This window comes from Pteronotus mesoamericanus, unplaced genomic scaffold, assembly GCF_021234165.1.
Source record: "Pteronotus mesoamericanus isolate MK-2021 breed Mesoamerican mustached bat unplaced genomic scaffold, CSHL_Meso_final scaffold_118, whole genome shotgun sequence".
Taxonomy (NCBI): Eukaryota; Metazoa; Chordata; class Mammalia; order Chiroptera; family Mormoopidae; genus Pteronotus; species Pteronotus mesoamericanus.
The window spans coordinates 8,930,588-8,944,857 of record NW_026555301.1 but is presented as its reverse complement, the minus strand read 5'-3'; the positions used below and the strand labels follow the sequence as shown (position 1 = coordinate 8,944,857).

General features: G+C 43.6%; 1 protein-coding gene and 1 pseudogene across 2 annotated transcripts in view; both read left to right on the top strand.

Annotated features, from left to right (window-relative positions):
• Positions 1-6,150: 6,150 nt before the first annotated feature.
• Positions 6,151-14,270, top strand: part of IMPA2 (inositol monophosphatase 2) — a 56,130-nt gene continuing 48,010 nt past the window's right edge. For both annotated transcript variants that reach the window (XM_054587340.1, XM_054587339.1), the window contains exon 1: positions 6,151-6,292. In XM_054587340.1, the coding sequence (XP_054443315.1) occupies positions 6,197-6,292 (96 nt within the window). In that variant the 5' untranslated portion in view covers positions 6,151-6,196. The remainder of the gene's footprint in view (positions 6,293-14,270) is intronic.
• LOC129081664 (GTP-binding protein 10-like) lies at positions 11,562-12,915 on the top strand (annotated as a pseudogene).

Here is a 14,270-nt window from a genome sequence, read left to right as displayed (position 1 = left end):
GCTTAATCCAATTCAACAAGGCAAGGTTTCTGCTCCCATGATTTTGCACTTAATAGAATTCTGGATCGTTTTCATATTCTTCCTATTGCTGGGGCTGCAGTACTCATTGATGTGACGATAGCTGATTGAATTCTGCCTCTCTCCTCTGCTTTTTGTCTGACTCTGCAAACCAGTTTTCAAAGCCATCCAATGACAATGTTACCATACCCGCCCAACAATCTGGCATCCTGATTCTCTTGCATCCTACATAATGTTTTCTCTTGTCCAGTCCCATTTCCAACTCGATCCAGGACCCTCAGTGGTGCCTGCTTTCATTGGGCAGGGCCACCAACTGAAATAACTGATAATATCTAACTCTGCATCTCTCTCTTCTTGTTTTCCTAACCACCAAGGAACAATAGGCAATAAAGAAATACCGGATGGATATGTGAATGAATGAATGAATGAATGAATAAATGAATAAACAAATGATATACATGAGAATAAATCTACACCAAAATATGAAATTTATTTTCATTTTGTTTTCCTCTTAAATTGGGTTCCTCTCTTGGCAGAAGAGAATCAAATGTTAGCGCTGATTATTATATTTCCTTTTTATGATGCAGACAAGAAGAAAATTCTATATTTGCTAGCTTTCTTCTTTAGCTATATATTCCTAAAAGGTATATAATGTATGCCCTCACTTACTCGCACTCTTTTTTTTCTGTGTGTACATACACACACACACGCCCCTATACTGAAAAGTTTTTTTTTCTATTTTTAAGTTCAAATCAGATTATTAAAAGTTTACTATAAAATGTTGCCTTAATGAAAATATGACTGAATTTGATAATTGCCAGAAATTCCATTTTAATAAATTTAATCTACTTCAAAAGGCATGTGAACTTTTTAAAGCACTCCATACAACATAGGTGGTTTTGAAAGCCTGCTTGTTATTTATTTCTTTAACTCTAAGCATTGGACCTACATGCAGGCTACTACTAAAGAGGGAGTATAAACATGAGAAAGTATGGAGAAGGATATATAAATAATGCAGATATGTCAGGTGAAGTAAGAGGCCTGGCAGGACTGAGCACATTCATGCATTTCCCCATTTCTGCTGTGGTTACCAAAACAACCTGATAAAGAGAGTGCATGTGTTAACAACTTCAAAAACCAGCATTTGTGTAATGAAGACATAAAGCTTTGAAATGAACTTCCTTGGCTCAGTGTTGGTCATTGTTCCATCCACTTCAAAATGTCAAGTGTTTTGAAAATTGAATCAAATGTAGCAGAGTCTCACTGTGTCCTCCTCTCAAATATTATTAATAACTTTGTAGCATTTTTGTATGTACAAACTTATAGTGCGTCTTTAGGTTTAAAAAAAGCCTTTGCAAATGGGTCGCAAGTTTTCAATAAAAAAGGCAGAGAAGAATTTCCTTGAAAACTATCCAGTTTTAAAATACATACAGACAGAAGAATTGGTTAGTATGGTCCCACCTCCATTTATTTTCAACACCCCAAAACTTCCCCATTCTGAGATCTGAGGGTGAATTACCTAAGAGAATGGGACCATCTATCACAGGAAGAACTCAAAATAAAGCATTGCCACTTTGGTTAGTGCTGACAAAGTACACATTTTGAAAACATATATAATGAGGACCTCCTGTTCCTTCTGTCCCCAGTGAGGGAGAGGGGAGGATGGGCAGAGCCAGAGCACAGTGAAGGGAGAGTTGAAGCCTAAGGCTAGGCACCCTGCTCTCTCCTGAAGAAGGGTGGAGCTGGAAGCAGTGGGAAAAGATGATTTTTCCCGGAAAATTTTTAGGAAGCCTGGGCCCTGTTCCCGGAAACTTGGAAAACATGCATGGTCCTGGGTTTCTTCTGCATGACACCAGCGGTGGGGAGGGAGCACTAGCCAAACTGAAAATGCCCAAGATGAAAGGACCAGGCTGGGAGTCCCTCTCTCATGGGGAGCCTCCCAAAGCCACAGTGCTGCTCAAAGGGCTTATCCAGGAACCAAAACACGCGTGGGGTCTGAGGAAGAAACTAGCATGTGGCTCAATCAAAACCCAACCAGGATGGCCAGGGCTATGTAAGTACGGGCTGCTCAAAGGGAGGAATGACTGCAGGACTTACCTCAGCATCTGCCAGGGTGGGACAGAGCAAGGTCCAAGGGGCAATGTCCTCTCCCAAGGCTGAGTCCCTTTTGTGTGGACTCGCCTAGGAAAAGGGGAACAGTTCAAAGCGGAATTGATTGAATTTTTAACTTGAAATGTCTGAAAATCCATTGATATGTCTGAGTTGTCTTGGAAATAAATAGATTCAGCTTTCTGCTATCGTGCAAGAAGAGAAGCTAGAAAGAGAATTCGGTTATGGGGAAATAAAGAGAGTTACATGTTGTATCTTCAAGTCTATAGATTATGTAATATCATCTGCTCTGTATCATTGATTTCATAAACATCATCATCATGAAGAATTTCAGATGCATGGAATTGGAAATATTGAAGAATATTAAGTATTTTAGGAGGCCTGGACTCCTTCCCGGTAGGACATATTTATTATAATTTTTTAATTTTATTTTACAGGACTGTGGCCTTGCAGGGTAGAGTTTAACAGAATGAAGGTGGCACCAGTTATTGAAGTATAATTTCATTGTCTCCACGACCTATCAATGGCTGTGGGTCAAGGTAGGAGTGAGTGGAGGGCATAGCAAAGAAGAAACCGGAGTCCGGGAAATGCTTTGCAACGTTCTAAAAGCCAGCACACCATATGAATTCTAGGGGTGAATCTGATATAGATCACACTCAGCAGGCAGGGTAATACCCACACATTAACCTTTTCCTTAATGAGAAATAATGACTCGGGAGGTTTTTCCAGAGTAGGAAAAAGCATCTTCAGTTTTACAGTGGAAATAAGTGAGGAGAACTAACCCTGCAGAGAATTTTACAGACAATTCTGCTGGAGCAGAGCTTTTTGCAAGGACTTCTAGAATTGCTCTTTTTTTTCTGGAGCTGTGCACAGAGTGTTGGGTGATACTGAAATACAGAGCACTTGCTGGTAATTACCTGTCTTACATAATTTAGTGAGAAGTTGTGGTGCTGGCTGACTTTATTGCATAAGTAACCCTGAGTACCCATCAGGTTGTGAGCAGAAGGGTTCCCTCTACTATTCTGTTCTGGAGAGCTATGAGCTATACCTCCTACTGCCCTTTACAAGTCTTCTTGGCTGAGAAGAGCTCTTGTTAGCCTTATGTATAGTGATGCATGTAGCAAACCTCTTTGGCTCCCAGCTATATCAGTTTGTTAGAGCTGCCATGATAAAGTATTTCAGACTGGGGGCTTAAACAACAGAATTTTATTTTCTCACAGTTCTGGGGGCTAGAAGTCCAAGATCAAGGTGTCCTGGGGTTTGGTTTCTCCTGAGGCCTCTCTCTGTGTCTTGTAGATGACCTCCTCCCTCCTTCTGTGTCTGTGTCCAATTCTGTCTTTTTATAAGGACACCAGTCATGTAGGATTAGGGCTCACGCATATGACTTCATTTTAATTTAAGTATCTCCTTGAAGGCCCTATCTCCAAATACTGTCACATCATGTGGTACTAAGGGTTTGGATTCAATATATGAATTTTTGGGGGAGACACAGTTCAGCCCATGATACCAACTTTCAATATATGAGGTTAAGAAGGGTCAGATATTATCCTAGGCCCATTTCTAGCAATTTAGGTGAGATGGAGCAGGGGAGAAATCCACTCAGGAAATGTCGAAATCAGCACATCTTGGCCCTGGAGGATAATACCAGATTTCAAAATAACTGGGAAGCCAGGAAAGTAGATAGAAGGAAAGAAAAACTTCATTTCACATGTTTATTTAGACTTTGCTTTGTTCCAGAAAGGATATGGCGGGGCGGGGGGGGGGGGGGACTCTCAGATTAATAAGGACATAAAGGGCAAGACAAGGAGACAAAAGCCCCTGTGCAGGCACCTCGCATACCTCTTCCTGGTGACCAGAGTGCTCACAAAGGCTGCATCCTTGGAGTGGGGGTATGAAGGAAGCAGTTAGGAAAGTCTTTCGAGGCAGAGAATGGCACTCTAAGGGCTTACCAAAGTTAATGTGATTTCTGATGTTAAAAAGGGAACGTGCAGACTGGTGGTAAAGAATTTTTTATGTTGCCAGGGAGAATTGTGATGAAAGCATGAGAATCTTGAATAATCCATTAGAAAAAAAGCTGATTTCAGTATTCAATTATTAACAGATACTTACTAAGCCCCTACTATGTGCCAAGCTGTATGCTGATCACTGGAGGCTACATTAGTGAGCAGGTTTTTAGTAAACTTGCCAACCATATGTATATTAATCCATATAACACTAACACAAGTGCCAACCATATATATGTATATTAACCCATATAACACTAGCCAAAAAAAAGTTTTATAGTTGAGGAAACTGAGGCAAAGAGGTTATTTGTAACTTGTTCAAATCCTCACAGCAAGGAAGAACTGAAGCCAATATTTTAACGTAGGAAAATCTGGCCGGCTACAAACTTCATACTGGTAAAAACCACATGATTCTGCCTGAAGATATTTGGAAGTTGGGCAAGGAGCTGAGCCAATTCTAGGTCTAGTTTTCTGAGCTGTGGGACTAGAAGACTGGGCAAGTCTGTGGTAGAGACTAAAGGTACCCAGCTCGCTTCCTAATTCCTCCTTGTTTTTTTCTAATTTTTATTTGTCTCATACCATACGCCTAGAGTTTCTCTACGAGTATTGTGAAACGCTATTTAACATAAAGTGCTCACAGACAAAAGCTAGATGCATTTAATCCCATCATTAGATTAATTGGGTAAAAGATGTCCCATAAAGATTCTTGTATAAACTTCCATTGTTCTTCCAGGCTCTAAAACGTGGCAATCCAGAATAATTTTATGTGGGTCAGCATCTTTTATAAAGGAGTAGTAGGCAAAATAGCTTATGAAATTAAACTCCTGGAAACCGCGGAGTCACTCTCTTGGGAAATGCCTTCTGTTTACGTTTAGGTGGTGCCAGGATTCATTGGCGTTAAAGACTCGAAGTCATTCCTCATTACAGAGAGGACCTAGTCACAAGTTAGGGCTCCACATCGGAGTTGCGAGGTTAGACAGTTGCAAAATCCAGAGACTGTCATTGTAGTGTTTGGTTTTTAGCTGGGGTGAAATCTTGTTTGCATCCAAGCATTACGGAACACAGGAGCTTTGTGTTCTCTGCTGCGAGGACTAGCGCCCGCGGCCGACCGAGGAGGCTAACAACGCCGGGCATCCAGTGGCTCTCTGCTCAGAGATCGACTCGTTAGGAGTTGAAGAAAGTTCCTGTAGGATCTGACTGCCCCTCGGGCCACGTGTGCTCCGTTGGTCAGGGCGGGCTGGAGTGTCGGAGGCGTCCCCAGCACGTTAGTGCTGGGCTGAGTCGTGGCCTCGGCCGCGCATGCCCATCCAGAAGGCTGCCCGCCTCAGCACTCGGCCCCCGCCAGGCCTGAAGGCTTCTGCCCCACCCCCACGGTCTCCAGCACCCTCCCTTCTCCCGCCCTGCCAGTGCCGACCAGAGCACGAGCCGCGGCTCTCCGGAGAGGGCGGAGAGGGCAGAGAGGAGCGGGAGTTGACCGAGCGGGGCTTGAAGGAGCCGGGGGCGGGCGGGGGGGCGCTGGTAAGAGCGGAGGTCAGTGAGCACGGCCAGGAGGGGCGGGACTCGGAGGAAATTTGAAGCGGCTCTCGGCTCCGGGCAGGGAGGGGCTCGGTGGAGAGGGGCAAGGTTCAGCGGAGAGGGGCGGAGCTCAGAAGGCTGAAGAGCCGAGCCGGGCTGAGAGCTGGGATGGACTGGCTTTAGCGAAGAGCAGGACCCGCAGCGGGGTGGGGCGAGGCTCGGCGCGCGGTCGAAAAAAATCGTAGTGAAAGGCGGGGCTTGGCGCTAGGAGAGGCGGGGAGAGGTGCTGAGTGGGGCAGAGCGAGGGACTGGAGGAGGGCGGGACTCAGTGGGAGGGGCAGAGTTAGGGGTGGGGCTTGGGACGCGCGGCTCTGTTCCCCGCCCCACCCCGCCAGTTCCTTGCCCTTCCCGCCGCACATCAGTGGGACTGGAGGAGGCCGTGGCGAGAGTGGCGGGAGTAAGACGGAGGGCGGGACTTGGTTTCGGAGCGGCGGGGGCCGGTGAGGCACCGGAGTGGAGGGTTGAAGGTGGCGGGGCCCGGCGAGGCCGCGATGAAGCCAAGCCGCGAGGACGAGGCGGCGCCCGCGGGGGGCCCCTGGGAAGAGTGTTTCGAATTGGCCGTGCAGCTGGCGCTGCGGGCGGGACAGGTGAGCGCTGCGGCCCTCCTCGGCCCTGACAGAGTCCGGATGAGCATGGCCCCGCGGGCCAGGCTGGCACTCTTTCCGCATCACACCAACTCGTCACTTAAGAAAGTCTGAGCAGAAGTAAAGTCGGACCAGAAGGGCTTCTCTGGGGCCCTGGGGAGCCGGGCCCTGGGGAGCCGGGCCCTGGACCACGTGCGGCCGCGGGCTGGCGGGCCGGGGCTGGGCCGGGGTGTAGGGGTCCTAGAGTGGGAAGCGGGACCCGCGCTGCTGGGCGGTGTGCGGTGGGCGTCTGGTGACTGCGGACCGAAGTGTGCTGCAGTGAAAAAAGTCTTTTGTTCGTTTTCTGCACAGACCTTTCCTTTACCTTCTCCACCCTAGGAGCCGGAGGTGAGCACCTTTTTCTCCCGTGGCAGTGGCAGTCACCCAATAAAGCATGCTGGACACGGCCCCTCTCCTTTGGCCGTTGAATGGCTAACTGTAGGTGACTTGACCTTTGCGTAGAAACGAGCAGGTTAGAATACATTGACTGTGCAAATCAGCCCAGGGCTTTAAATTTTTCTTCCTGGTTTGAATGCCACAGCTGTTGGTTTTTAAAAGACTTTTGAGTTGATTCAGTTGCCAGGACAGGGGTGTAGTTTGCCCTGGGTTTAAACCCCAGCTGCGTGGAGACCTGGGCGGCTTACTGTTTGTCTTTCCTCAAGCATCCTAAATGCAAACTTAATCTGACCCACAGCCTCAAAGTGGTTCCTCAGTGATTGAAGGAACTTGTTAATAACTGACCCACAGGATTAAAATCAAGCAGCAGAGCTTAAACCTGCAAGTAGAGTTTGAAAATGCAGCTCTTCTTCTCACTTCCATTTTTGTGTTTTATTCCTCATATTTTCCTCAGTACCTTCAGCAGTGCCTAGCACATTAGGGACACGTGCCATATTGTGGGATGAATCAGTGTGTGTTGGTTCTCCCAGAACTGTCAGGGAAGGGTTGGATTGAGGGGGAAGATGACTTACTACTGCTTTGCTCGTTAAGGTGCATGATTGTGTTGTGGCGATCTGGGAGATGAAGATGGACAGAAGGGGCTGTGAGATGAGATTGGCATTATATCCGAACAGCATTTTCTTTATCTGGTCTACCAGTATGAAAATTCTCTCTAAGTTTTCCCACAGTATTCAAATCTGGCTGTTTTCAGTCCTAAATTTGAAGTCAATGGTCATGTGCATAGTGGATAGTGCTTTACCTTGGTATGGAATCTTCTGATCCCCTTTAAAAGTTAATCTTCAATATTGAGTAAACTTGGGTTTTAAACACCCAAGACTGTAAGGAATACATGACTTAAAGGATTGTTGTGAAGATATCCTTTGGCTTCATCACCTTTCCCTCCTGTGCAGAAAGGAGACCCCCAAACCTTATGAGCTACAATGATGAAGCTCCTGGGAACCTTCCTGGAAAGCAGATCGCCAGTGCGTGTGCATGCGTGTGCGTGCGTGTGTGCGTGCGTGTGTGTGTGTGTGGTGAGGGGTAGGCGGGCGGGGGGGGGGCAGCGTTGTATTTGCTTTCAACCCCCCTTACTTCCCTTCAAGCCCCTTTACTTCCTTTCCGGAATATTGAGTAACTTTTAGGTTCCATCATAAAACTTTCCTTCCCTGAGACTTTGAGGAGAAGCCAGTTTAGGAGTCAGGCACTGCTATGTAAGTCCTGGTGAGCTGTCAGGGGTTTCTCTGGTTTTTCAAATTTAGATCTTACCCAGGATTTTTAAAACATTTTAACAAATGGTTATATAGAGCTTGCAATATGGCAAGCATAATTTTAAGAGTTTCATAAATTTTAACTTACTTAGGAGATACTTGTGTTTGCAACTTGCCAACAACAAAAAAGGCCTTTTTTTTAAGAGTTGGGGAAGGGTAAAATAAAGATTCTGCCATTAGGAGTCTGGTCAGGAAGCCCAGGACTCTGGGCTCCCTCTTGAGCATTATGCAGATGCTTCCTGCCTGCCTGGCAGTGAGGAGGATGGACAGAATGGTCTGTGGCTGGAACAAATAAGCCACACAAGGTCATTACAACCTGGATAAAGAGGGACAAATTGTCTTAATAATGTTCTCACAGTAATGGGGTGCTGATGGGAGAAAATCTCGCCTATAGCTAGATAGGCCAGCGAGGATGAAATTGTAGTCAGTGGTGACCCTTTTTGAGTCCTTTTTAACTAAGGCAGTGTTTGGCACATTTTCCGTGGCCTTGTGGCTCAGCATGCCCACTCCTTCACCGGTACCCAATGTTCTGCTATTTTATTGAGTTTGCTACCCTCAGCTGCTCCTTAGACAGTTCTGCATTCTGAATTCTTGAATCTGGGTTCTATTTGCTGAAAAGTGGGAGCAGAGGGAGCATTTATCAAGCGATAAATGTCACTGCCCTTAATCTTTCAGATATTGGTTTGGGTCAGGGCAGCTCTAGACAATTTGCTCCCAATTGTTGAGTCCTGAGAGGTCTCCACAAAAGCAACCCGAGTGGCCTAGTTGGCCCAGAGTGCCGCCCATGCACGATGGCTTTCCTGTTTTCCTCCCTTCCTCTTTGCTACTCTACCAGGCATTCTTGCAGGGCCTCTAAAACTCATCCCTTGCTTTCCAGGCCTAACCACCCACACCACTGCCAGGAGCCCCTCCCAGGCTGTTGGGCTTTGGTGCCTGTGTATTGTGAGGGAGAGGTTGTGACTTCAGCCACACCTCTCACCACCACCACCAAATACAAGTAACAGGGTTCACAGAAATAGGTGTCTGCCCTTTTTGTGTGTGAAGGGGAACAAAAGTGTCATAGAAAACTATGCTTTTTTAGTTGTCCTGCCAAGGTAGATCCAGGTTTTGTTGGGCGTGAAGCTTAAACATGTTAGAGGCCCTCTTTATAACAAAATATACAAAATTGAAAATCAGATATAAAATTTAGAATAAGAAAAATCGACAGTAAAATTTTAAGATGCTAACAATATAACAATACATAAAAATGATTTTTTAACTACTTCTCAGTCTTCTGTAATTCTTCTTCACATTTTTTGGCTTTATACTCTGCATCTTCAAATGACAATGATTTTGTAATATTCTCTCTGGAGAGACTAGAAAGATAAATTTAGGCTTTCTTATAGCATGGATGGTCAAAATTGATCTGTGACGGTTTAGAAAAGTTTATTAAGGCTTCAAACTTGTTACTGGTGAAGTCATATAAATTTTTAGAATCGCCATCAAATTTGAGAGTCCTGTTGCTTTTCTTTTATATATTAGTTGTAAGATATGGGAGAATTTTCCACAGACTAGATCTGCTCCATACAACTGAAGCCTTATTTCTTTCCGTGCTCCTTTGTGCTGTCTGCCACTGCCTGTGCTCACACAACCCTCTGATCCTGCTCTTTATGTCACCATGCCAGGTCAGTTGTTGTGGTGGATAATAGATGCACTTCTGGAAGCCATTCCTACATAGGATGACTAACAGGAACTTACAGACAGATGTGACTACAAACTCCACAAATATATCCCATCAAACCCAAAATAAATGCATGTCCACTCAACTTCCCTTTAGCCAAAAAGGCTAATACCCACTCCGAAATGCCACCTGACAGGAAGTATGATGGAGGGGAGATCATAGTGGAAAAGCAGTTAGATCTGCAATTAGAGGAGCTGAGTTTTGCAAGCTTAGAAAAGATATTTATGTGTGACTATGTCAACACACTTTGCTATGGTCCCTAGCAGAACCTCCTGCAAGTAAAAGGCCTTGGAGCTTCCGTGTCATTAGCTTCACAGTAAATTCATCTCAGTTTACTGGTAACAAAATCTCAAGACAAAGCAGAAAACAAAAATCCAGTCCTCTATCCTTAGTACGTCATACATCACTTCTTAGTTGGCCTTACATACCCTTATAGGTTATGCTTCCCAAGGCATAGTCTTGAGAAGTGGGGCCTATTGTCCCAGCAGCCCCTGAATGGACAAGCCCTTTGTTCAGTCAGATCAAACTATTCTCCATTTTCAAAACACACATGGCATTTTCCTGCCTATGTTTATTGAAAACCACACTCTTCCTTCCGGGCCCCTGCCGCCCCGTGCCCCTTCCCCTTTCCTTCATGGGCCTTCCCAGGTGACCTCACTTATCTGTCCTGTGCCTCTCCCCATCCTGCTGACATTTTGTCCTCCCTAGCTCCCTGGTCTGGTTGGTGTGCTTTTCTGACAGTGGGCTCTGAATATGGAGCTCTTCTATCCAGCTCTCCGAGAGCAAAGAGTGCACATTGGTGGGTTCTGACAAAGTATTTTTTTGACTTGTAATTTTAATTTTTGTCAGTTACACAGGGAATTTAATAGGTGAAATAGTATTAAAAGGACTATCATGAAAAACAGCAATGCCCTGGCCCATGTCATCCTTCTACTTTTCCCCAGACATCTGTTTTCAATTTTCTGAGCTACAACCATTCTCTAAATAATAGAAGTCTACTGCTCATTTTAGACACTATATTAAGTTGTGTGGCCGTGTTACCTGTTTGGTTCCATTAGTATCTATATCACATTATAATGACCTTACAGTTGTAATGTAAGGTTAAATCAGGCAATATAGCGAATATTACATATTCTTTTCTTTCTTATACAACCTGTGTTTTTCTTAAAGTAAAAAAAAAAGGGGGGGGTTTTCTTGTTTGTTTGTTTTTGCTTAGTGTTTTGACAGTCATCTTCCAACTTCCCAAAAGAATTTTTAATGCTCTCAGCATGGTCAAACTCATTTTTAGTTGCTGTAGAGACGTGGTCCTCACACTTTAACTTGTATCAGAAGAACTGGGAAGGCTTTTCAGAGAAAACTGAGTCCTAGCTCAAGTTTCTGATTCCCAAAGCCTAGCATTAATTAGCATTTCCACCTAATTCCCAGCTTATACTAATACTGCTGGTCTAAAAACCGGCCTTTTTCCATCCAAACTACTCTACATTTTCAAAGCACTTTGATAACCACTGCTGTATAGTACAGTATTTTGTTATGTGAATATATGACAATTTATTCATTCAGCTCTCAAGGAAATATTGGGTAATGTCCAGTCTGGATATATTATGAATAATGTTGCTATGGACATTCTTGCATGTTTTGGTTATGTATGTATGCTATGTTTGGTTATGTATGTTGCATTTCTGCTGGGAATAGACTAATAATAGGAGTGATATTGCTGTGTCATCAGGTATGAAATTCTGCCAGGTTTTTTATACTGGATATATTAAGTGTGTACACCTTTTATGGGAGTGAATCCTGGCCCATCACAGTCATGGTGCATAGCAGTTGCCTGTTATTCAGAAAGGTCTGTAACTGTTGCCCTTCCAGCTGATGCCCAAGGGCCAGATGCCCCAAGGCCCACCTGAGAGCACTAGTGCTTCTTATCTTTATCCCCACTTTTTGTTTTGGGGGGCCTGCTTTTTTTCTACCATAGTCTGATCTCTTTCCCTCCAGGGGTTGGGTTTGGTCTCAGAGAGGTGAGAAGGGTATATTTGTCTACCTGGTATGGTTAGGATGGGTGTTTGGGGACAGGGTTTGAGGTACTTCTGGGGAATTATGTGCACATGGAATGAAGAGCTAGAGTATCTGCCTGCTGTTTAGACATGCAATATAGTATATGTGGAGTTATGGAAACGTCATTGACAATCTAAGGCTCTTTACCAGGGCAGGAAGTGGTAGAATGTGTTATCCTCATTTAGGTGGAGAAGGTAAAAAAGATGGTGAACGTCTGGGTTGTAGTCCATAACAAAATGACTTTAAAACAACTCACAGACAAATATCCTCAAAAACAGTTTGTGGCTGGAGAAGGAACAAATAGGGAAAGACTGAAATTCCTGTAGTTTTGGATATTTCAGAGCTGATGAAAATGGTAAAATTATTGGAGAAGTCAAAGAGGAGAAAGACAATTTTGGTAGCTGAAGGAAGTTTTGGTGGTACTTCCAAATTTCTTACCTTAAAAAGCCAGAAAATGAATAATTCACCTTGATCTAAAACTGATAGCTGATATAGGCCTAGTGGGATCCCAAATGCTGGAAAATACTCTTTGCTAAGTCAGATTTCTCATGCAGAACGTGTGATTCCAGTTTATGTATTTAAAACATTAAAGCCTAAACTTGAAAGTTCATGTATAAAGATTTCAAACAGGTTGATATTTTTGGATTTTAGTTTTCTTCCCAAACTCAATATAGAAGTGCCTTTGAAACTACAATACTTCTTACAAAAGAGTTGGAGTTGTACAAAGAGGAACTTCAGACAACTTGCACTCCTGGCAGTTAATAAAATGGACCTGTCAGATACCCAGGATAAATTATATGTATCGATGAACCTACTGAAGAACCCTAAAGATTTTCTGCATTTATTAAAAAAAAAAAAAAAAAAAAAAGCAAAAAGATATTCCAGAGAGGACTGTGGAGTTTCAACATATCATCTCCATCTCTGCAATTACCAGAGAAGGAATTGACGAATTAAAGAACTGTATAAGAAAATCTCTGGATGAACACACCAACTGGGAAAATGATGTGTATTATAAGAAACACTTGTTTCATTTACAGATTTCCAATACAGTATCTTATAGTGAGCCACCATGAAAGAATGCTGTTACTAGTTCCAGAATGGATATAATTTAAATCTACTAAAAATGATATTGAAATTGTGTTCATTTGAAAGCTTTTCCACAGGCATGTATTTTTTTAGAATGTAATTACTAACCTGATATACAGAGCCTGTCTGGAAAAAGTCCAACCATTGTTAATATAACAAGAACGGTTTGTGAGACATTGATCCTGGCAGCCAAGGAGAGTTAGCTGGAATGTGCACGTGTGAACAATGACAATTTCACTGTACAGATCAGTGGGGACGGTACATGCCGTTGAGTGAGCATGTGCACTGTGTGGCCATCGCATTCAAAATAACTGAGTGAGTACAGCAACAGATCTGCATCAGATTTTGTATTAAGCTTGAACATTCCTCCATGGAAACTATTCAGATGATTCAGAAGGCTGCAGCTATGGGCAACTGGTGATTGGCATCTTCATCACGACAACATACCCACTTACACATCACATCTCGAGCAGAGATTTTTGGTGAAACATCAGCTCACCCAGGTGACTCAGTCCCCTAGAACCCAGATTTGGGGCCCTGCAACTTCTGGCTTTTCCCAAAACTAAAATCACCTTTTGAAAAGGGAGAGATTTCAGACTGTCAGTGAGATTCAGGAAAATATGACGGGGCAGTTAATGGCAGTTGGGAGAACTGTGAGGTCCCAAGGTGCCTACTTCAAATAAGGACTGAGGTGTCATTGTGCTGTGTACAATGTTTCTTGTATCTTGTATCTTCTTCAGTAAATATCTTTATTTTTCATAGCACATGGCTGGGTACTTTCTGGACTGGCATTGTATATTCCCATTTGAGAACTGTATCTTTTAAAGTTGTTTTATAGTTAAGTGTATCAACAGTAAAAAAGTAACTGAGAGCTAAAAATGACAGTTTATCATTTTATGGCCAGTCTTCCTATAATAAAATCTTTTGGTATTCCTGTAAAAAATAAAATAAAATGGAGGTACCAAGTTACACTTCTCTTAGCAGTGAGGGTTCCTGTTGCTTCATATCTCGGACAACACTTGGTATTGTCTGTCTTTTCATTTTAACCATTCTGATGGATTTGAGGTAGTGTTTTATTGCGGTTTTAATTTGCATGTCCCATATGACAAACTTAAATGCCTTTTTTGTGTGTTTATTGGCCTCCTGGATATCCTGTTTTTAAAAATGGTGGTACTAAAATGCTGACTAGAAGTTTATGTATTCACTCAACAAATATTTACAGAGTAACTCTGGAAAGAACTTTAGCGTTTAGTATGAGTGTGATCTGATGTTTTGGGCAGAGTCCTGCGTGGGGCCCTGCAACATGGGATGACCAGAATTGGATATCTGAAAGGAAGCTGTTAAAATAGTCCAGGTGAGAAATGAGGGTGGGTTTGACTGG